Genomic DNA, 24,985 nt, shown 5'->3' on the forward strand with positions numbered 1-24,985 from the left:
TCCTCTGTGAGAGGGCAGTGCTTATCCTTCTGATACTGTGTAAGCTGGTCCTTATTGAAGAGCACCGGTCCATTTCCCCTTATATAGTGCATATTCAGGAGTGTTATTATTTGTACTCCCTGCTTTGCTCCCATTTCAAATGAAAGGAACTCCTGTATGTTCTTAAGGTGCCATTTGGCAAATGTCAAGCAATGAAGACTTTGATCAGTTTTACCTACAGAACCAAGAGTCTCGAGGCATCTTCCGAGGATTTGTGCCAGTGAAAACTTGGCAAAAGGTCAGCAAGTTGTACACATTTATGACTAAATACTTTTTGTTGGTAACAGCCACATTTTCTTTTTTAAAGAAAGTGTTTGATATCTTCATTATTTCTGAACAGAAGATATTTTTTCATGTTTTATTTCTCAATTTTAACTTTTGTTCTTATTAAAATATCAAATTTAAAGCTGACCATTTTTGTAGGTCCAGATGTTATATTCATATTTCTGAAGGCTTGCTGATACATTAACTAAAGAGTTAACCAGGTCTGTTTCTCTAGGAAAATTATATTAATATAATAGAAACATGTACCCAGTGATTTGGACACCAATATCAGTCTATCTCTGTATTTTGGTTTGAGACAAACAGGATTTCTATTTAGATCCATTTTCCACAGCTTCATCAACTTGTTCAGTAAAAACTCCAAATCCTATAATTAGAGGAGAAAAAAGTAAGACACAGGTATTTCATACTTACCAATATTTTTTTCATGTCAGTAACTGTTTTTAAAGGTACCTACTGTTTTCCATGGAGTTCTAGCTCAGTGCCAGGTACTTAGATGATGTACAATAAATCTTTTTTTGATGAAATAGTCTGTAGTAATAATAGAAAGGGCTAAAGATGAGGCAAAAAATAAGGTCCTGAGTTGGGGACCACAGAATTGTACTCTGTCACACTAGTTTAAATGGACCCAACTTGTATCTCAGGAAACACTTTGCCTTTCTGGCTATCCATGCTATAGAAGATGCCCTGTTCTTAGCAGAGTTTATGGAAGTTTACAGATTAAGGCCATTATGAAGTAGTAAGTAAGCATCCATTGACATTGCAAGCAATGTAGTTCCTTTTCCTTTTTTAAAACCTATAAAAAATGTATCAAAGGGAGAAAATGGAGAAAAAAATCCCATGTGTGTTTATTACCCAAAGATCACTTTAAAAATATTTATTTTTGGCTACTCTGGGGCTTTGTTGCTGAGTATAGGCTTTCGCTAGTTGCTGTGAGCAGAGGCTACTCTAGTTGCGGTGGCAGGTTTCTCATTGTGGTGGCGTCTCTTGTTGTGGAGCACAGGCTCTAGGGCACACAGGCTTCAGTAGTTGCAGCATACGGGCTCAGTAGTTTCGACTCACCAGCTCTAGAGCAGTTTCAGTAGTTGTGGTACACGGGCTTAGCTGCCCTGTGGCATGTGGAATCTTCAAAGACCAGGGATCAAACTGGTGTGCCCTGCACTGGCAGGCAGATTCCCAACTGCTGAACCATCAGGGAAGTCCCAAAGATCACTTTTAATGTGTTATGTATCCTTCTAGTCTTTTTTGAGCATAGGGATTTCTTTTTTAATTGTCAGTCATACTGTGTGTACAGTTTTGTTTTATGTGCATCATAAACATTTTCATGTTTTAATAGCTTATAAGAACATCAGCTTATTGATATTTAAAGGGATAATTAAGTTGTTCTATGGTTGAAAATCCAAATAAATGTGAGAAAAACAGATTAGTCACCCGTTTGCCCTCCTCACTTCCTCTCCCTATTTTTTTTCAGTCCAGTGTTACTGTCTTTCGCCAATGTCTTGTCTTTCTGTCATTCCTTTTCTTGCTTTCTCCCCTCTTTCTACTCTATAGCCCATGATTGATTTTTAGTAATTCAGTGGCCATAGGCAAAAAAAGGGAAAACTACCTTCATTAGGGCAAAACCATTATTTTAAAGCAAATGTTTTGCTGACAATAATAATAAATACTGATAGTAACTAATTCTGTGGAGAGCTTTTGGTTTTCTGAGCACTGCTGTATATATATGATATTGTACATATCCAAGAGGACTGCTTTTCTTTAAAATATGAGTATGAGAATTACAAAGTTAATAAAAGTTCCAGAGGATAGCAGCAGGTAAACACCTATGATTCTTTTGTTTTCTTCAGGCTAAGACCAAACTTATCATAGGTTATAAGGGAAAAATTAGAAAATACAAATTATATATACATATTCTTAATTTCTAAGCTGAAAGTAATTGTTAATGCATTGGCTGGTATTTTTATTCCCCATAGCATTTCTTCACCTTCAAAGCATGATACTATTTAGCATTGTATATCTATTTAACTATTTGTATCTTCCACCTTATTCTTTGCTTGATCCATGTTGCTTAGATATTTCATTTTTCCATTTTTGGAAAAAATCTCATATAATAAGACTACATTTATTCTTTAGACTTTAGAATATATATATATGTATGTGTGTGTATATATATATATATATTTACCATGAAGCTTTGGTAGCAGGTCCCTTCTACATATTAAATATCCTCCCAAAACTGTAAAAGGAGGTAACAGAAATGGAACATCCAGATAGGTGCCTGTGTCTACATGAAGAAATGCTGTCTTTTGGGGAATAATTAGAAGCACAGCTGGGTTTTCAGAGCTCACTGCAGAGCACTTTAATCTTTCAGAGACCAATGTCTTCCCATATAAAGTAGTATTTCTAGTTCTGCTTACTTCATTATTCATCAGGTATGTATTGAGTTACGGGTTAATTTCTGTGCCAAACTCCGATGGATTCAAATAAATAAGTTATGTGAAAAATACAAGGAATTGTATAAGCAACTGTACAAGCAATCCTAAACTTTCTGACATTGCTTCTTACTATTTGACCTTAGGCAAGTCTGTGACCTCATTTATAAAGTGAGGGTAATTAGAGGATTAGTTGCTGTGGCATGTAAAGTGCGTGAGGCAGAGCAGATAGGGAATACATGTGTTAGTTCTCTGCCTCTTTGTCTGCTCTGCCACCCCTGAGCTAATTCTCTAATTTTGGTCAACACAGAGAAAAAGTGACATTAAAAGAGAGTCAGGTTCTGATCCACTGACAAGTAACTGATGCCTTAAAAGAAAGTTCTCTTCAAAAGTTCTAACTTCATCCTTTAGTCCTGGGTCATGGGTTATGCCCTCTTCCCAGAATTTGTTCCACACCTTTTGATACAGCCATAATTATTTTCTGTGAGAATTTCACTATATTTCTCTTAGTTTAAAAACCTCTGGAAGGATGGAACTATGCATTGCATCTTTGTACAGTGTTGAATATGATGCCCATTATAGTAACAATAAGAAAACTTTAAAATTTATATGGATAAAGAGTCCTGTAGGTTTTTATTAATTGTTCGTCACTTGATAAATGACCCTCAGCATACTCCTTCTCCCAGTGTATGTTTATTTAAGACTAAACTAATCCTGTGTTGAAATATGATTACTCTTTGGATATGCTCTGATTATGCATTGCCTTCCTGTCTTTCATAAAATGCTTTCACTTTTGTGCCCTTCAGTAAGTTGCTAAAGGGAGCAGACACCTCTGGACAGCCTCGGTATGATAAATGATCATGTCATGCTATCACTTAGAAAAGTGCTGCAAAATACTAAGGAGCTGGCTTTGTTTCCCATGTAGGGTTGGTGTCTAAGCTCTGCACTGGCAGTGCTCCTGCTGCAATTAATGATGGCCACTGATGAACCTGTATTTGACCAGCATGCGCCAATCTTTATTGGAAACGTCTAGCCCAACTGTCCTGACTAAATCTAAAGACAGCCATTTGTCATCCCCGTGACTGCCTGTCATCATCTGCCTGGGGAAATCTATAATTTTGGGCTTGTTCCTGACTAAACTGTGGAGTGAATAAATTTATCTTTTGAGTTACTTTGTCAGGATCAATATTGAGCTGAGGTTGAATAAATTAGAAACTGGAAATACATGACAGGCCATAGTGGTTTATTTGTTTGTATCTTATAAGTCAAGTATTTAGTTTTTATAAAAGGCAAGCACGTCAGATTTTTGATTTCCACTGTTCATTCTAAGATGCTTTACCTCATGATAAATAGGCATCAGAAAACCAATGAAGTAAATCACGGACTGATGTATCTGACTGTGAGATGAACTTTTAAGATCATTTTATTGATTTAGCAAACTTTGCAGACATAAAAACTGAAGGTAAAGATTAAACTTTTTTTCAAGTTGTTATACATTTTTGCAGCCATGATATTTATTTGATTTAATAATATCAGCAGTATATATAATGTTGGCCTATTACTAGTTCATGGCTCTTCAAGTTACTTGCAGAAATCCAGGTTTTATTATAAATGGTTATTCAGTAATTTAATATTTTTAATACATTGTTGCATTCTTTTTAAAATATTTATTTAGTTGGGTGTGCCAGGTCTTAGTTGAGTCATGAGGAATTTTTAGTTGTGGCACACAGACTCTTAGTTGTACTATATGTGGCATCTATTTCCCTGATCAGGTATTGAACCCAGACCCCCTGCATCTGGAGCATGGAGTCCTAGCCACTGGACTGCCAGGAAATCTCCATTGCCGCATTCTTATTTAAAGGAGTTACAGGGAAAAAAATGCAAATAAATATTAGTCAAAAGTAAATATTTAAACTAGAGCCCTATGAGTTAAAGAAGGGAGTTTCTAAAGTATGGAGTATTATTTGGCTTAAAATGTTCCTTTCTCCTCCTCAGTGATTGATTCTGCCACCATTTTTATTAGAGAGAACTGGGTCATCTAGCATCAAGTTTTCTCAGTTGTCTGCCTTTGGTCTCACACTTCCTCTTCCATTCCTTTTTCCAATTTTTATCAGCAAAGGAAAAGTCCCACCTCTTTTCCCAAATGAATCAGTTCTCTCATCCCTTCCTCTCTCCACAGGCCTCCTACTCTTGGGATCATCTTTCTCTTTGATTTCCAGTCTCTTCACCTCCTCTGGGCTTTATCCTATCTCTTACACACCATCACTACACTTCCTTAAAGAGTAGTCCAGACCAGTTCTTTTCAAACTTTCATGTCCTTATGAGTCATGTAGGGATCTTGTTTAAATTGCAGGTCCTGGTTTAGTAGTGTCTGGGAGCAGAAGTTGAGATTCTGCCTTTCTGATGCTGCTGGTTCTAGGACCACACTTGGAGTTACAAGGGTCTTGGTCACTGCTTTTGCTTCCTCAATCACTGGGCACTCTTGCAACCTGGTGCATTTGATCAGGCACCACTAACATTACCACTGAGCCATACATTGACAATTTTGTACTTTCTTTGTCTCAGTTCTTGGGAGCAACTTACCCTACTTGACCACATCCTTTATGGCTTTTCTTGCAGTCTCCCTGGGTCCTACTCTTACCTGCCCCAGGGCCTTTGCACATGTTATTCTCTTTACTTGGTAAGCCATTCTGTTGTTTCAGAGTTCAGCTCAGCACTGCCTTCCTAAGGGAAGCCTTCACTCAGCTCCCTAAGGTAGTTCCCCTAGTTATAGGCTTTCAGAGTGACATACTGCTCCTTTATAGCACTTGCCTGGGGTGCAATTTTACTTATGTTTTTGGATAATTATGTGGTTAATGTTCCTCTTCCTCTCAATGCTGAGAGCTCTTTGAGTTCAGGGACTGGATCTGGTTTTTTTTTTTTTTAATCACTATTGTCTTCCCCTTTGTCTAGCAAGTGCTGCCACATGGTAGGTGTTCTAAATGAATGAAAAAGAAGAAATAGTGAATGACTGCATGAAATGAATGGATCTCAGGTTAGAAGCAGAACAAGAGTTTTAAGCAAGAGATTATATGGAACTGTTTTGAAAATTCTGCTGATTAGAAGTGCTGCAGTCAGAGAGAAAATGGAAAGACAGGATTTATCTTTTATTTTGTTTTTTCCTCTACTCCTCTTCCACCCTTACCTCTTCTCCCTCACCCTGAGTCTCTGCCATGGACTTTGGACTGGGGAATAGGAGAGATGATGGCAGGGTTAGAAGATCTTGGGGGAAGGAGTCTGTGGCAGCTGTGGGTGAGAGGGAAGGAAATGAAATTCCAAACAGCAGGGAGGACAGAAGCCATTTGCCCAGCTTCCTCCAGGTCCTTATGCAACCATCCTAAGGGACCATTATTTCATGTATTTTCTGTAGATGCATTTGAGGAACCTACAGTGTCCAAATAAAGGCAGCTGGTTTGAGTGCTAAAAGCCATCGGTAATTATAGTGGTTCGGTTAGAATTCTCTAATGATGTACACTTCTTTTTCCCCATGGCACAAAGCTGTCTGTTGTTGAAGACTCTTAGGATGGATGTCAGTGACTTTATCTATGGCACATTGAGCTTTCTCTCCCATGGCACAGGGCTTGATGTCAGCAGCTTTGGGGCAACTTCGATCAATGAGTATAAAGAATGGAAAAATTAAAGCCAAAAAATGGAGACGCTGATCCCAGGAATATATAAAGAGAACTAAGTTAATATTCTGATGCTAACCTTCCTGCCCTTTGACTAAGCCTTCAGAGGATGATTTAAAATGACCATAAAAGCGCATTTCAAATGACTCCTGGGCAAGTCCGTATTCAGACATCCAAGAAGCTGTGTCTAAGTGTTTTTAATTATGTGTATCTTCTTGCTAAGTCACTTCAGTCATGTCTAACTCTGTGGGACCCCAAAGAACTTGATATTTCATCCTCACACTGTGGATATCTTTTCTCTATAGGAAGGAAAAGCAACTTTTGGTGTATCTCAGCCTCTGGAACTTACTAAATGATTTGCATTCCTTCCTCAGATGGTTGAATATTTTAAATTGTTCTTGTATTCATTCATTTTATAAACACGTAGTAGGTGTCTACTATGTGCCAGGCACTGGCCTGAGCTCTAGGGCATCCTGAAATCAACAAAAAGTCCTTGCTCTTAAAGGCATTTCGATATTTGGGGGAATTCATTTGTAGTAGAATAATATTTATTTTAGTAATTATCTACTGCTGACAGTAGCTATGACAAACCTAGACAGCATATTAAAAAGCAGAGACATCACTTTACCAACAAAGGTCCATAGAGTCAAAGCTGTGGTTTTTTCGGTAGTCATGTACGGATGTGAGAGTTGGACTATAAAGAAGCCTAAGCACTGAAGAACTGATGCTTTCGAATTGTGGTGCCAGAGAAGACTCTTGAGAATCCCTTTGACAGCAAAGAGATCAAACCAGTCAATCTTAAAGGAAATCAACCCCGAATATTCATTGGAAGGACTGATGCTGAAGATGAAGCTCCAACACTTTGGCCACCTGATGTGAAGAGCTGACTCGTTAGAAAAGACCCTGATGCTGGGAAAAATTGAGGACAGGAGGAGAAGGGGGTAACAGAGGATGAGATGGTTGGATGGCACCACTAATGCAATGGACATGAGTCTGAGCAGACTCTGGGAGATAGTGAAGGACAGGGAATCCTGGTGTGCTGCAGTACATGGGGTTGCAAAGAGTTGGACACAACATAGCGAGTAAACAACAACTGCAGTGGCTATGAGATGAGCAAGGTAATAGTACTAAATTTGGAAACAAGACCAGGAGTAGCTGTTTTAGAGTCAGCGGATAGCTGTCTGAAAGGGCTTTTTTTTTTTGTAAGTGCTTTTGAAACAAGAGTTCTATTTATGGGGGAAAGAAGCCTATTCTTCCTCCTATGGTCTTATGTAAAGAAATTATATCACAGCTACCTCATTGCCAAACCAGAAACTATGAGGTCTTGGCAGTGGTTCATCTCACAAGTGACTGGTTCCAGGAAGTCTTCCCTAGCCCTAGGCTAAGTTAGTGATACCATAATACTTATGAAAACAGAACCACATTGTAGTCTGATCACTTGTTGACTTATTTAAATTCCCTGAGACTGTACTCTTTCTTCTTCTGATCTACATGGAGTAGTATAATGCCTGGCAAACATGTAGATGCCCAATACATGTTTGAATGAATGAGTAATTGAATGAATGTGATATGATATGACATAATATGACCAGAATATAGCTAGTGCAAATTAGAATAAATTAAAAGATACAAGTGTTTCCCTTGGAGGAGCAGCAAGGAGAGAGTTCAGGTCTAGTTACAGTTACTAGAAACTCGTTCATTGGGAGATCAGAGTTAAGAGGCAAGAAATCTAGTGTCTTGTTCAGTCACTCAGTTGTGTCCGCTCCTTGCTACCCCATGGACTGCAGCACTCTAGGGTTCCCTGTCCTTCACCATTTCCCAGAGTTTGCTCAAACTCATGTCCATTGAATTGATCATGCCATCCAACCATCTCATCCTCAGTCATTGGTTTTTCCTCCTGCCTTCAGTCTTTCCTAGCATCAGGGTCTTATCTAATGAATCAGCTCTTCACATCAGGTGGCCAAAGTGTTGGAACTTCTGCTTCAGCATTAGTCCTTCTAATGAATATTCAGGGTTGATTTCCTTTAGGATTGATTGGTTTGATCTCCTTGTAGCCCAAGGGGCTCTCAAGAGTCTTCTCCAACAGTTTGAAAAGCAGCATTTCTTTGGCACTCAGCCTTCTTTATGGTCCAACTTTCACATCTGTACATGACTACTGGGAAAACCATAGCTTTGACTATACGGACCTTTGACAGCAAAGTATCTAGAGGGAAACATTTGATAGAAAAATAACATAGAGTGGAAAAAGCATATACTTCCTTTTCAGAGAAACATCTGTCTGTTGGTGAGGGATGGAGATCTTGGGGTATGGAAGAGAAAATCAGGTAAGAGCAGAATTATGCAAATAAATACATTACAAAGTAAAGCCTCATAAACTAGTTTTAGAACAAACTTAGAATAGTTTTAAAAGTAAGTTTATAGCTATAGTAAAGTAAGTATTTTCAATCACAATTTCATGTAAATATTGAAAACTTTTTTCTTTACCTTACCTTCACGTGCAGAAGTTGATTGTCAGCTGCTATGAGCTGATTAAGATTCTCCAGTATTTCTAAGTCTCTTATGTCATCAATATTATTATTGCTGATATTCAATATAGAGAGGGATTTCTGTAAGAAAAGGAACTAATTTAGGATTAATAAATAATCCACTTAAATGCTATACATAGAAACCAGAAATCGTAATGTGTGAAAAATTTTAAATTGATCAATTCAGGCTATTTTCCTCTTTAGACAAGAAAATAAAAATCATTGGAAGTTTTGTTTTTATGCCATGTTTTTTTCTGGTGAAACTTTTAGGACTATAGTAATTGTAATGTAACTTACTATTTTTGTCTAAAGTTCCTTCATAAGTACAATTTTTCTCTTCCAAGATATGAGAGAAATTTATAGATAGAAGCCAAGAAGGAAGGAAAGAGAGAAAAAAGATGTCCCAATAAGCAAATAACACATTGTAGAAAAAAAATGCTTATTTTAGTTTAAGCAAATTATCCTTTTGTGTTAAATATCACTAATATTAGGGAGAAATAGTTTTCATCTTTGTTTTTCTAAATAGGAAACATGATCAAGAATTGAAAGAATATCTTGTTTGTATTTTTATCTGTATCTCTCCATATAGTTTTCTCTCGGTAATTTGTATGTTCAGGAGCCAGGTAAAATAATAATTACCTAATTAAAAAGAACTTCAAAATCAGCTGTTAATGAGGACATGAGTATATAATAGAGCAACACTAAGTCAGAGGCATCTAAACTCTAAGGCCCAGGATTCTCTACCAAGATGGGGACAACTCACTCAGGTATCCCACCTTTAGAGAAGATACTTCCTGATACTTTTCAGCACTTGAAGTATAGCTTTAAAAGTATGCCTTACATATAGGATTTCAGAATCTGCCTGAATCTATGACAAAATGAGGAAGCAAAAATGTTTTCGGTGGCAATTTGTAATAGAACTAGCCATCCCCACAGTGGGGTGAGTCTACTTGGTTCAGCTGAGGTTGAGCTGAAACATAGTTGTTTGTATAGGAGAGTAGGGAGGATAGGATAGAAATCAGGTCACTCCTTTCTTTTCCAATTTAAAGCACTACCCAGGACTTCCCTGGTGGTCCAGTGGTTAAGACTCATGCTCCCATTGTAGGGGAAAGTGAAAGGATTAGTCGTTCAGTTGTATCCAACTCTTTGCGACCCCATGGACTGTAGCCCGGCAGGCTCCTCATTCCATGGAATTTTCCAGGCAAGAATACTGGAGTTGGTAGCCATTCCCTTCTCCAGGGGATCTTCACCACCCAGGGATTGAACCCGGGTCTCCTGCATTGCAGGCAGATTCTTCACTGTCTGAGTCACCAAGGAAGCCCCAATGTAGGGGCCCTGGGGTTCAATCCCTGGACAGGGAATTAGATTTCCCTCGCCGTAACTAAGATCCCACGTGCTGCAACTAAGACTCAGTGCAGCCAAATAAATTATGTAGGAAAAATTAGTTTTAGCCCTCAAATTCTCAACTGACCATATAAACATGCACAGTATGTACAACGTCCAGATAAACCTTCACCACCTTCCTTTTTTTCATTATAACCATTGATCACTGTAGTCTTTGTCAGAATACTCAAATGCAGCCTTACTGCCAGAGAATGAAGGGTTCTTGGATCAAACACAAGCTTTTCTCCAAGGGGAAGCCTCTGACTCTCAACATGAAGCTCTCTTAGTCCTTCTAGTCCTTCTAAGCCTTCTATGACAGCAATGTAATTGCCTCCCAGATATCTGCAAAATATAAAACAAAATTTTAAGTAGGCATTCTGAGACATCACAGTCTATATGTATGATGAAAACATAACAAAGTCACTGAACTATTTGAAAATTACACAGCTGACCAATGAATATTGGGTGTGTGTAGGGGGTCTGGTTAGGGACGCTGACCTTCATGCAGTGAAATTTGCATATCACTTAGAGTGGGCACTCTTTATCCCTGATTACTTCATATTACTTCATAGTAATATTTCATATTACTTAATAGTTGCATGGACCATGCAACTGGACCATGGACCATGCAGCTCTATAGTGTTTTCTACTGAAAAACCTCAGTAGTCAAAGGTCATCTGTACATGCAGAATGTTCTGTTTGTATTGAATCAGTGAAAGGTTTATTTGATTCTTACAATTAATTCTGAGAAATGTTCATTTTTAAAATGAGAGAACTGGAATAGTCCTCTCTATCAGTGCTCCTCTTGTGTTACAGTGCATAAGAATCATCTGGGTTATAGGTTTAAAAATGAAGATTTCTGAGCCTAACTGCCAGAGATTCTGATTTGGTTACCTAGGTTGGAACCCAGCAATCTGCATTTTTTAAGTTGATATATAGTTGATTTACAGTATTGTGTTAGTTTGAGGTGTACAGCAAAGTGATCCAATTATATATATATATATATTTTTCAGATTGTTTTTCCATTATGGGTTATTACAAGATATTGAATATAGTTCCCTGTGTTATATAGTAAATCCTTTTTGCATATCTGTTTTATACAGCAATATGAAGTTTTAATAAGCATCTCCCACCTCACTTTTTCCCCCCATTCTGAGACCTTGGCCTGCTTTTTGGAAAGCAGTGATAGTTCTTCAAATCTGGGGAAACTGGATCCACTGGGCCCCATTGTTTAATTAAAATCATAGGCAGTAATGCCTTTTGCAGTCAAATCTACATCAACATTATCAGTTCTATGACCTTGCCCTTTTGAGATGTGTGATTCTGAAAGGCACAGAACTCATTTGGGTTCCATGGACACTGTTTCCACCAGTTGAGCCTAAATAAGCGTGTTTTAGATATCCCTATAAGCCCTTGAGACAACTCACCCACCTGCAAAAGAAGCATACCAGGGCTTACAGAACACAAGTTATCAAGTATTACATATATAATAGTAATAATGCAGAGAAATAAAAATGAGACAGATAAAGGATGTGCTTGCATGCAAAGATATTACTGCAATGATGACAATTGCATTACTGAGAAATAAAAGCACTTACAGTTTTTCCAGTTTCTTTAATGACCTGAGGTTCTCTATACATGAAATACAATTGTTTTGTAGGTATAAGTGGGTCAGATTTGTGGCATAATTCAGGTTAGTGATTTGACTAATGCAGTTATCATACAAATATAAAACACTAAGATTTTTACAAAGAGAGAGGTCTTCCTGAAAGGAGAACAAAAACAGATCATACTTAATTTCTTCTGAAAACTTAGAGGGTCATTTTCAAGAAAGCTTTTCACTCAGTCATTCTACACATTTCATTAAGGTTAATATAAAAGAACAGAATTCCCCCATTCTTAGCACAGTCAAAATAAGACCGGAATGATTACAATATTAGTTCTAGGCTTTAGTATTCTGTAACCTTATCAATAAAATTGTGTTTGCTAAGAAAGGTTTTCCCAGTGCAAGCAGTTTTTCTTGGAAACAGTTAGACTCCTCTGAAGCATCTAAACTTGCTTCAACATTATGAATCAGGGCTTAATCTTTCTGTAGGACTGGAAATAAACTGTGTGGTTTGTGATACTGAAAAACCACTGGAACTCATCTAGATATTCAAGAACAATGGATTAATAAGCTATAATAATGCTATTGAAGGGAATACCATTAAATATCCTTTAATTTCTTTAGTAATATCTTGTAGATCTCATTAAAAAATGAAAACAGTACATTCAATATGACGCATTATTGTAAAACTATATGTCTAGTATGTATAGTATGTATAGGGGGCTTCCCTGGTGGCTCAGGTGGTAGAGAATTTGCTGGGGTAATGCGACAGACCTGGGTTCAATCCCTGGGTCAGGAAAAATCCCCTGAAGAAGGGAATGGCTGCCCACACCAGTATTCTTGTCTGGAGAATCCCATGGACAGAGGAGCCTGGTGGACTACAGTCCATGGGGTCACAAAGAGTTGGACATGACTGAGTGACTAACACTTATGTCTAGAAAAAAAGGGAGAAAGGACATCACCCTTGGTTTTCTCTGTGTGAAAGAATTACAAGTCAATTTCTTTCTTTTTATATGTCTTTATATAAATGAACACTACTTACTTTTGAAGGTGAGAAAATAATTAAAGATATTTTAAAGAGTATCTATCATTTTTTGTGTTGTGGTAGAGTTAGAGTAAGTAGGCAAGATGTAGGAGTGAAATTCTGCTCAAAAATATCCCAGCTTTCATTAAGATCTTTTAAAATACAGCCGCATCTTGGGAACTAGTTGGATATACCAATTTCTAAACTTTACATTGCTAATTGTATAAAAATAGGAAATAATTTCAGAGTTCTTACAATTGCATCTATATTTTTATCTGAAAAATTTATATGAGTTATTTTCTTCAGGTATTGTAGAGTGTTTTCTTCTTTTCGGGGTTTAAGATTGCTGTTCTTGGCGATTAGATCCAAAGTCAGTCGAACCATGACTTCTCTATAAATCAAACAAACTCTTGGCAATAGCTCTCTTCTGATACCATGTTAAGAAGTGGTTTAAGTATTGTTCTATGCCAAACTTTCTAAAAAAAGCAAAGAAAAAAAGGAGTATTATGTACACAGCAATTTAGGCAAATTACCTTGACTTTTTAATATATAAAACTATTGATAAAGTAGTTCACAAACAGTTTTAGGGTTATGTTTTTTCTAAGTTTATAGTTTTAATTCTTTTCATAAAAAGATATAAAACACCAAAATTAAATTAAATTACAGTGCACATTCAGTTTTACTTTTAAATCTTTTATTCTCCCTAGTTTTGACTTGTTATTGTGGGTGGATCATTTTTCTCTCTTTGAGTTGAAAAAGACCTCAGTATCATTTAGTGTTCTCCCATGAAGAAATTAAGGGCCAGAGATTTGTCTCAAACCAATCAAGTTAGTGACAGTTGAAAATGAGACCAGGCCTCCTGGCTCTTTTTTTCATAGTACCTTAGTGATCATATTTATTTGTCTCCAAAATCAGAACACATGGTGTGAAAACCTTGAGTATATTCATAGGACAGTGGTGAAAATACTTCTAGATAAGACCAAAATATGCAAAGCAAAACTTTAATATATTTAGAAGAAAATATAGGTCTTTCTCTTAAAATTAGGATATGGAAGGAGTTAACTTATATGCTACAAGTTTTAAGTTATATGCTTAAAACTTAAGCATATATGTAGTTATATGCTACAAGTTAACTTATATGCTACATGTTTTAAGCCTAAAACAGGAACAAAAAATTTCTTGATACATTTTACTACATTAAAAAAATATAGCTTCTGCTTAATAATATCTCTCCACCTTGATTAGTCTTGGTTCCTAACTCTTTTTTTCTTTTATATTCCAGTTTTTTTATTGTGGTAAAATACAGAGTTTATCATCTTTACCATTTTATAAGTGTACAGTTCAGTTTTACTAAATATATTTATAATGTACAGCCATTGCCATAGTCTATCTCTAGTATTCTTTTCAGTTTGTAAAACTGAAGTTCTATTCCTGTTAAACGATAACTCCCTATACTCTCCTGTCTTCCATGGCCCAGGCAACCACTGTTCTACTGTGTCTCTATGATTTTGATGATTTTCTAAGAACCTCATATAAGTGGAATAATATTTTATTTTTGTGACTGGCTTATTTCACTTAGCATAATGTCCTCAACATCACTGACTTAATGGACATGAGTTTGGGTAAACTCCGGGAGTTGGTGATGGACAGGGAGGCCTGGCGTGCTGCAGTTCATGGGGTCTCAAAGAGACGCGACTGAGCGACTGAACTGAACTGAATGTCCTCACGGTTCATCCTTGTTGTAACGTAAGTCAGAACTTCCTTCTTTTTCACTATTGAATAATATTCCATTGTATGTGTATACTAGATCTTGCTTACCATTCACCCATCTATAGACATTTGAGTTGATTCTGTGTTTTAACTATTGTGAATAATGCTGCTGTGAACATGGGTGTACAAAAATCTCTTTGAGATTCTGTTTTTAATTCTTTTTGGTATATGTATGTAAGCAGAATTGCTGGATCATATGGTAATTCTACTTTTGATTTTTTGAGTAACTGCTATTGTTTTCCACAGTAGTTTTACCATTTTACATTACAACCAACTGCACAAGAGTTCCAGTAACTCACATTCTTGCTAACACTTGTTATTATCTGTATTTTTTATAGTATCCATCCTAATGGGCGTGAGGTAGTATCTCACTGTAGTTTCAATACTCATTTTCTTAATTAGTGATGTTGAGCTTCTTTTTATGTGCTTATTGGCCATTCGCCTATTTTCTTGGAGAAATGTATTCAAGTCCTTTGCCCATTTTTAATCAGGTTGTTTTCTTATTGAGTTGTAGAACCCTATGAGATGTATGATTTACAAACAGTTTCATGTTCTTTGCCCGTTTGAGATTTAAGAGTTCTCTACATGTTCTGGATATCAATTCCTTATCAGATATATCACTTGTAAGTATTTTCTCCCTTTCTCTGTATTGTCTTTTTACTCTGTTGATAGCACAAATTTTAAATATTTTCATGAAATATAATTTGCCTACTTTTTATCCTGTTGCCTGTTTTGTTGATGTCATTTCTAAGAAATCATTGACAAATCCAATATTGTGGAGCTTTTGCTCTTTGTTTTCTTCTAAGAGTTTTATAGTTTCAGGTCTTACATTAAGGTCTTTGATCTGTTTTGAGTTAATCTTTGATTTGATGTTAAATAAGGGTCTAACATCATTCTTTGCATGTGGATATACAACTTTCCCAGCTTCATTTGTTGAAAAGACTGTCCTTTCCCCATTGAATGATCTTGACACCCTTGTAAAAAATCATTTGACTGTATATGTGAGGATTTAATTCTGTCTTTCTGTTTTATTCCATTGATTTATGTCTGTCTTTATTCCAGTACCATGCTGTTTTGATTGCTATAACTTTGCAGTAATCAGGAAGTGCAAGTCCTCTAGCTTTGTTCTTCTTCAAAATTGTTTTGGATATATGGACCTCTTGAGTTTCTTATGAATTTTAGGATGCATTTTTCTATTTATTTAAAAAAAAAAGCCCAACCCATCATTGGGGTTTAGATAAGGCTTGCAGTGAGTCTGTAGATTGCTTTGGGTATTTTTGACATCTTAACAATGTTAAGTCTTCCCGGCCATGAAGAAGGGATATGTTTTCATTTATTTCTGTCTCTTATTTTCCAGCAGTGTTGTATAGTTTTCAGTGTATAAATCCTTCACCTTTTTGGTTAATTCCTAAATGTTTTATTCTTTTTGATGCTTCTGTAAATGGATTTTTTAAAAAAATTTCCTTTTCAGGTTGTTCATTGTTTGTGTATAGACATGCAACTGATATTTATTGACTTTTTATCCTGCTACTTTGCTGAATTCATTTGTTAGTTCTAACATTTGTGTGTGCATATATATAATCGTTAGCATTTCTATGGTTTAGATCCTATTACCTGCAAACAGAGATAATTTTTACTTCATCTTTTCCATTTTGGATGCCTTTTCTTTCTTTTTCCTGCCAAATGTTTCTGTTCACTTTGGGTTTCTCATATGTGGCTTTTATTATGTCTAGGTAGTTTCCTTCTATTACTAGTTAGTTGAGTATTTTTATTGTGAAAATTTAGGTTGTTGAATTTTGTCAAATGTTTTTTCTGCATTATCCGTTTTTTCTTTCATTCTGTTAATATAAAATATTATGTAAATCAGTTTTTATATGTTGACCATCCTTGTATTCTAGGGATATATCCCACTTATTCATGGTGTACAATCTTTTTAATATGCTGCTGAATTTGGTTTGGTAGTGTTTTGTTGAGCGTTTTAGCATGAGTGCGTGTAAGGGATATTGGTCTGTAATTTTCCTTTTTTTTTTATTTCAGGCTTTTGCATATTCTTAATTTTTTCTTTAACTTTTTATTTGGTTTGGGGTATAGTTGATTTAACTAACAATGTTGTGATAGTTCCAGGTGAATAGCAAAGGGATTCAGTCATACATATACATGTGTAATTTTCTTTTGTTGCAGTGTCTTTGACTTTGGTATCACAGTAATGCTGGCCTCACAGAATGAGTAAGAATGTGTTCCCTTCTCCTCAAAGTTTTGGAAAACTTGAAGAAGGTTTGGTGTTTTTCTTAAAATGGTTGGTTGAGTCCACCAGTGGAGCCATTAGGGTCAGGGCTTTTCTTTGTTGGGAGATTTTTGATTACTGATTCAGTTTCCTCCCTAGTTACATGTCTATTCAGATTTTCTATTTCTTTATGATTTAGTGTTGGTAGGTTTTATGTTTCTAGGATTTTTTTCTATTTAGGTTATCCAGTTTTTGACATACAGTTGTTTATAGTATTCTCACAATACTTTTCATTTCTGTAGATTGATAGTAATGTCCCCACTTTCATTTCTCATTTTAGTTCTTTGTGTCTTTTTTTTTTTCTTAGTCCATCTAGCTAAAAGTTTGTCAATTTTGTTGATCTTTTCAAAGACCTAGCTTTTGGTTTCATTGGTTTTCTCTATATTATATTATCTATTTCATTTATCTGTGCTCTAATCTTCATCATTTTCTTCTTTCTACTAGCCTTTTCAGTTTTTTAGTTCAGTTGCTCAGTTGTGTCCAACTCTTTGCGACCCCATGAACCGCAGCACGGCAGGCCTCCCTGTCCCTCACCAATTCCCGGAGTCCATCCAAACCCATGTCCATTGAATCGGTGATGCCATCCAACCATCTCATCCTCTGTCGTCCCCTTTTCCTCCTGCCCTCAATCTTTCCCAGTATCAGGGTCTTTTCAAATAAATCAGCTCTTCACATCAGGTGCCAAAGTATTGGAGTTTCAGCTTCAACATCAGTCCTTCCAGTGAATGCCCAGGACTGATCTGCTTTAGGATGGACTGGTTGGATCTCCTTGCAGTCCAAGGGACTCTCAAGAGTCTTCTCCAACACCGCATTTCAAAAGCATCAATTCTTCAGCACTCAGCTCTCTTTATAGTCCCACTCTCACATCCATACATGACTACTGGAAAAACCATAGCCTTGACTAGACGGACCTTTGTTGACAAAGTAATGTCTCTGCTTTTTAATATGCTGTCTAGGTTGGTCATAACTTTCCTTCCAAGGAGCAAGCGTCTTTTAATTTCATGGCTGCAATCACCATCTGCAGTGATTTTGGAGCCCCAAAAAATAAAGTCAGCCACTGTTTCCACTGTTTCCCCATGTATTTCCCATGAAGTGATGGGACCAGATGCCATTAGTTTTCTGAATGTTGAGCTTTAAGCCAACTTTTTCACTCTCCTCTTTCACTTTCATCAAGAGGCTCTTTAGTTCTTCACTTTCTGCCATAAGGATGGTGTCATTGGCATATCTAAGGTTATTGATATTTCTCCCTGCAATTTTGATTCCAGCTTGTGCTTCATCCAGCCCAGCATTTCTCATGATGTACTCTGCATATAAGTTAAATAAGCAGGGTGACAATATACAGCCTTGACATACTCCATTTCCTATTTGGAAGCAGTCTGTTGTTCCATGTCCAGCTCTAACTATTGCTTCCTGACCTGCATATAGGTTTCTTAAGAGGCAGGTGGGGTGGTCTGGTATTCCCATCTCTTTCAGAATTTTCCACAGTTTATTGTGATCCACACAGTCCAAGGCTTTGGCATAGTCAATAAAGCAGAAAGAGATGATTTTCTGGAAGTCTCTTGCTTTTTCGATGATCCAGCAGATATTGGCAATTTGATCTCTGGTTCCTCTGCCTTTTCTAAAACCGGCTTGAACATCTGGAAGTTCACGGTTCACAGAATATTGAAGTCTACAATTAGTACTGTAGGATTATTTGTTTATCTCTTTAGTTGTCAGTTTTTACTTCATATATTTTGATGGCTTCTCATTAGGTGCATAAATGTTTGTCTCTGTCATCTTGTTAGCCTTAGTTATTTTTCTAGTTCCTTTAGTTGTAAAGTTAGCCTGTTGATTTGAGATCTTTCTTTTTTTTCTCCTGTCAGCATTTATAGCTATAAATTTCCCTCTTAGTATGAATTTTACTTTGTCCCATGAGTTTTGGTATGTTGTGTTTTTCATTTTCATTCATCTCTAAGTATTTTCTAATTTCTCTTGTGATTTCCTTTTTGATTCATAATGTGTGTTGCTTGTTGTTAATTTTCCAATTTTCTTTTTGTTACTGATTTTTAACTTCATACTATTATGGTTAGAGAATATACTTTGTTTGACATCTATCTTTTAGAATCTATCAGAATTTAATTTGTGGACTAACATATGGTTTATCCTGTAAAATGTCCCATGTGCATTTCAGAAAAATGTGTGTGCTGTTGTTGGGTGGAACATTCTGTATATGTCTGTTAGACCCAGTTCTTTTATGATGTTAAAACCTCTATTTCCTTACTTCTGTCTGGTTGTTTTATCTATTACTGAAAGCAGAATATTGAAGTCTACAATTAGTACTGTAGGATTATCTGTTTATCTCTTCAGTTGTCAGTTTTTACTTCATATATTTTGATGGCTTCTCATTAGGTGCATAAATGTTTGTCTCTGTCATCTTGTTATTTATTTGCCTTATGCTATGCTTTATATGCCTTATGCTTTATATGCCTATTTGCTATATGCCTTATAGCTTTTTGCCCCTTGTTTTCTGCTTTCCTGTCTTATTTTTTTTGTTGAGTTGATTTTTTTGTAATAAAACTAAATTCCTTTTTCATTTTCTTTTGTGTTTATTCCAGAGCTGTTTTCTTTATGATTACCATGGGGATCACATTTACCATCCTAAAGTTATATCACTCTAATTTGAATATGTGCCAGCTTGACTTAAATAAAGGGGCTCCCCCAGTGGCTCAGAGGTAGAGTCTGCCTGCAGTGCAGGAGACACTGGAGACATGGGCTCAATCCCTAGGCCGGGAAGATCCCCTGCAGGAGGAAATGGCAACCCATCCCAGTTTTCTTGCCTGAAAGATCTCATGAACAGAGGAGCCTGGTGGGCTACTGTCCATGGAGTCACAAAGAGTGGGACACAACTGAGCAGCTAAGCACAACTTAAATCGTGTGTAAAACTGTTCCTTTTCTCTTCCTACCTCTTTTGGTTGTTGATATCACAAAATTACCTCTTTATACACTGTGTACCTAAAAACATAAACCAACAATTCTTTTAAATACATTAGTCACTTAAATTATATAATAAAATATGGAGTTGAAAACTAAAGTTACAATAATACTAGATTTTAGACTCATGTTTTAAAATACATTAGTCTCTTAAGTCACATGGAACAATTACTAACCACGGTTACAAAAATTCCAGCTTTTATAATTGTCCATGTATTTACCTTTATTGAGATCTTTGTTTCTTCATATGGCTTCAAATTACTATCTTCAAATTACTAACTAATGTTCTTTCACTTTACCTTGCTGGACTCCCTTGAGCATTATTGCAGGGCAGGTCTAGTGCAGCTGAGCTCCCTCAGCTTTCGTTTACCTGGAAGTGTATTTTTGCCTGATTTTTGTAATACAGTTTTGTCAATACTGGATTCTTTGTTGGCAGGTTTTTTTTTTTTTTTTTTTAGCACTTTGAATATATCCCGCCACTGTCTTCTAACCTGAACAGTTCTGATAAATAATGTGTGGATAATCTTATTGGGGGTTCCTTGTATGTAATGAGTTATTTCTTGCTGCATTTAAGCTTTAAGATTTGTCTTTTGAAAGTTTGATTATAATGTGTCTCAGTGTGGGTCTCTTGAGTACATCTTACTTGGAGTTCAGTGAGCTTTCATGTTTTAATTCATGTTTTTCATCAAGTTAGGAAAGGTTTCAGCCATTATTTCTTCAAACATTCTCTCTGTTCAATCCTCCTTCTCTCCCCTTCCTTCTTTCTTCCCACTCTCCTTTCTGGGACTCCCACAAAGCATATATTGGTCTGTGTGATGCTGTCTCACAAGTCCCTTAGACTCTGTTCACTTTTCTCAATATTTTTCTTTTTCTATTCCTAGACTTGATAATTTTCATGGTCCTCTTTTCAAGTTCATTGGCTGATGATTCTTCTGCCTGTTAAAATCAGCCTTTGAAACCCACAAGTGAATTTTTTATTTCAGTTATTGTACTTTTAAGCTCCAGGATTCCTTTATAGGCTTTCTACCTTTCATTGATATCTCCATTTTGTTCATGTATCATTTTCTTGACTTTCTCTACCTCTTTAGTTTTTTGAGCATCTTTAAGACAGTTGTTTCAAAGTCTTTGTCTAGTGTATCTGCCATCAGGTCTCTTTCAGGGACAATTTCTGATTATTTCTGAATAGACCATACTTTCCTGTTTCTTGTATGCCTTTGTTTGTTGTTGAAAACTGGACATTTTAATCTAATAATATTGTAGCTCTGAAAATCAGATTCTCCTCCTTCTCTAGAATTTACTGTTTGTTGTTATTGTTTTGGTTATTGTTTTTGGCTTTTTGATTGTTACGGACTATTTCTGTGCTGGGGATTGGCCTGAGGTGTAAACTTAGGTCTTCTCAGGTGTTTCTGGAGTCTGAAACCTTTCTCTTAGCATTTACAGGTAAGTTTCTAGTTTTCCCTTTATGTGCAGCTGCTTTTGAATGCCCTAGTGTTTTAGTGTCTTGTTCCCAAAAAGGAAAAAAAGAGAAAAATAAAGGAAAGTTAGTGGAAAGGGAGGCAGTAGCCTTTTAAATCCCCCTGAAAGTCATTTCAGCCAGAGGGAGTGGGGTTTGCAAGAGTGGGGAGAGGCGCCACCTCTTTGTCTGCATCTCTGTAACCAGAAGCAGCAGTCAGCGATAGGAGGGCAGATCCTCAATATTTGGTGGATAGTGTGCTTTCTGCCTACGTGGTGCCTGTAAGCTGTGTGCAAGATGATACAGAAACCCCTGCCCAGCTTCCTGTACAGGTTTGGGTGTGGGGGATGGGTAACTATTGTAGAGGTAAGATCTGAAATTGACTGAAATGAACCACATTTTATGCAGTTCATCATCTAATTCTTCCTTGGAAGTTGTAAGTCTACAGCAGACTCCAGCATTCTAAAATAGTTACACTGGACATGTTCTACCCAGGTAGCTGCTGTTTAGGCTCCCTATTCTGCTGCAGTTCCAGAATCCTTGCCTCCTTAACTCTTTCACATACATGTTAAAAAAAAAATCAACTTACCATGTTGCGTAAAAAATCTTCTAAGAATTTTATTAGGAATTGCATTGAATTTAGAAATAATTAGTGAAGCACTAACACGTGGGCTTCTTAGGTGGCTCAGTGGTAAAGAATTTACTTGCCAATGTAAGGACACACAGGAGATGCAGGTTTGATTCCTGGATCAGGAAGATCCCCTGGAGGAGGAAATGGCAAGCCTCTCCAGTGTTCTTGCCTGGAGAATCCCATGGACAGAGGAGCCTGGTGGGCTACAGTCCACAGGGTCTCAAAGAGTCAGACACGACTGAGCAGGCACACATGCACACATCTCTCTGAGTTATCTTTTCCATTACTATGGTATATGTCTCCATTTTAGAAGTGTTTCTTTAAATGACTTTCAATAGTTTTATAATTGTCTTCTAATTTAGGCCATGCATAAGGTTTTTTTCTGAATCATTTTTAGGGATCAAATATTTTTGTTTATATTGCAAATGTCATTCTTTTAGGAATTATATTCTCTGTACCTAATGTGTTGAAATGCACTGTTTTAAAAATATTTAAAGTATTTTTAAAATATGGTTTCTTCGGCCCGTATCTTAAAATTTTAGAAACGTTTCTAGAAACTTCAAATATATTTTTTACACTGAAAACTATGGTAAAAATGCATATCGTAAAGAGGTTATACAACCCAAGGTTTTTCCCTTACAGCTGAGGCAGGAGACTGCTATACAGGCGACCATGCAGGAGCAGCCCTATACTGTGAAGGAAGTGATGTCCTTTGAGAGTGACTGACTAATGGGAGACAGGAGCCATGAATGATTTCTCCCTTCCACCCCCCATGGACTTTTAGGAGACATATCGGTTTCAAAAGGTCCCTTTGAAAACATGTGGTGTTCTTCTGGGTTACACACACTCTTAATTTGCTCTCCTTCCATCTCTTAGTCCTTTCCTGCCTCTCTCCTGCTTCCCTGAGATTACAACTCCTGCAAAAGTGTTATCACATGAGTTTTTCCTTCAGGTTCTGTTTTCTAACCTGGGCTAAAACATAAAGTTTGGGTCATCTGAATCTTCATGAATGACCATGCTATAAATGGACTTTGTATCTACATTCCAGTGCACAAGTTGGTGTTTGTATAGAAATTAATTTCCTTAGAGAACTAGAAAAGGAAAGAGGCTAACGTCATATATAAGTGAAGTTCGTAGTAAACCAGAGGAAGGCCAATGGACCTCATCAACAAGCCATAGGTAAGCTTCCTAAGGTTTGAATATGGAAAGGGAGAGAACTGAATCAGCCAGTAACACAATAATAGAGACTGTTGACTCTAAAAAATGTGCATTGTAGTGATCAGATCTGCAAGAGAGGATTTGGTTTCATCAAAATACCACCATTGATCTCCTGAATAGAATATCCACCTTTATTGGTTCTACAGTTTGTTTTAGAGAAATTATAAGCTTCAGGAGTTTAAACTGAACCTAGTTTGGATTTGAATACACTTTAGAATATAATAAAAATAGTTATGTCAACATTTGTGAGATGTCCCTGATTTTCTTTTAAAAGAGTTTCATTATTTTCTAAAGTTCTGGAAACTGCTTTTTCATAATTTATCCCTGCTATATATCTCTGTTATCTCAGGCATCCACTTGCTAGGATGTCTCTATCTCTCCAGCTCACTAGTGGGGATAGCTTAAAGTGAAAGTGAAGTCGCTCAGTTGTGTCCTACTCTTTGTGACCGCATGGACTGTATGTAGCCTACCAGGCTCCTCCGTCCATGGGATTTTCCAGGCAAGAGTACTGGAGTGGGTTGCCATTTCCTTCTCCAGGGGATCTTCCCGACCCAGGGATCGAACCCTGGTCTCCTGCATTGTAGGTAAATGCTTTTACCATCTGAGCCACCAGGGAAGTTAGCTTGGACCTACTCTACTATAAGTATTTGGGGAATCCACTTTAGTAGCCCCCTTGACTTTTATCGTTTCGGGCTCCAGCAGGCTAGGCCAGTTGCAGGGGATCTTTCTGAATTCGATTTGTATATTTCCCTTAGGTAGCTCCAAACTCAGAAGCTGTAGACTGCCAGCTATGAGGCTTTCCTTTTTTCAAATCCACTGATCCTGCTCCCTCAGCTTCGCGGCTACCCCTCCACCCGTGTCTCCCTGTCCTAGAGCTGTTTCCCAACCTTGCCTGATTCTAGCCCTCCGTTTAGAATGCAAACTTTCAGACTTTTTTCTGGAAATTGTAGATATGTGGAGAAAAGGCTTAGGAACCCGCATTTTAGTAAATGCTCCAGGAAAGTCTTACAGGCAGGCAAGTTTGAGAAACATGGCTCTAGGGCCTCCTCGGTTCCCACACTTGGCCCGAGAAGGCATCTCACCGTTCGTGGGACGCGCCAGGTCGGTAACTCAGGTTTGGTAAATATCGCGGTTACCAGCCTCCTCGGCAGCCCTGGTGCAGTTGCTGAGCAACCAGACAGACGCTCCTGGTCGGCCGCTGCTCACGGGAAATGTCGCGCGATCTCCGGAAGCGCGCTCCTCTGTGGCCTTGCGCCGACCTCCCTCCTCTGTGACATAGCAGCCGGGGGTTGATGGGTATCCACGAGGCAGAGTCCGAGTAGATGTCGGTTAGCCGGTTAGCGGGATGAGGCTGTAAAGCATCGGTCACATTACTGTTTTCGTGGGCCAGAACAGTTTTTGGCAGGTCACCATTTCCCCCTAGTGGATTCTCCTTGCCATCAGCTTTGAACGTTTCAGTGCTGTTACCACGTTTCCCCAATAATAGGCCAGGAAAAGAATTGTCTGAAAGTGTAGCCCATACTTCACCTTCCCTCTGATAAAATCTAAACTCTTCAGGTTGACTGTCCAGTCCGTTTATAATGACCAGTTTCACTGCTTGCCTCTTGCCCTCTCCAGTATTTACAGTTTGGCATTTGGCCCTGTATGCCCTGTTCTAAAAAAAAGGTTTATCCCTTCCTCCTTAATTCTTATTTTGCCTT

The 24,985-nt window shown here is 37.4% G+C and overlaps 1 protein-coding gene across 2 annotated transcripts in view; it reads right to left on the reverse strand.

Moving 5' to 3' along the window:
- Positions 1–24,494, reverse strand: part of PPP1R42 (protein phosphatase 1 regulatory subunit 42) — a 40,795-nt gene extending 16,301 nt beyond the window's left edge. For both annotated transcript variants that reach the window (XM_061122828.1, XM_061122829.1), the window contains exons 1-6: positions 24,368–24,494; positions 13,215–13,435; positions 11,928–12,094; positions 10,533–10,671; positions 8,911–9,027; positions 571–688 (exon numbers count right to left, since the gene is read on the reverse strand). In XM_061122828.1, coding sequence (XP_060978811.1) covers positions 571–688; positions 8,911–9,027; positions 10,533–10,671; positions 11,928–12,094; positions 13,215–13,343 — 670 coding nt within the window. In that variant the 5' untranslated portion in view covers positions 13,344–13,435; positions 24,368–24,494. The remainder of the gene's footprint in view (positions 1–570; positions 689–8,910; positions 9,028–10,532; positions 10,672–11,927; positions 12,095–13,214; positions 13,436–24,367) is intronic.
- Between the last annotated feature and the right edge of the window lie 491 nt (positions 24,495–24,985).

The sequence above is a fragment of the Dama dama genome, chromosome 21 (assembly GCF_033118175.1).
Source record: "Dama dama isolate Ldn47 chromosome 21, ASM3311817v1, whole genome shotgun sequence".
NCBI lineage: Eukaryota > Metazoa > Chordata > Mammalia > Artiodactyla > Cervidae > Dama > Dama dama.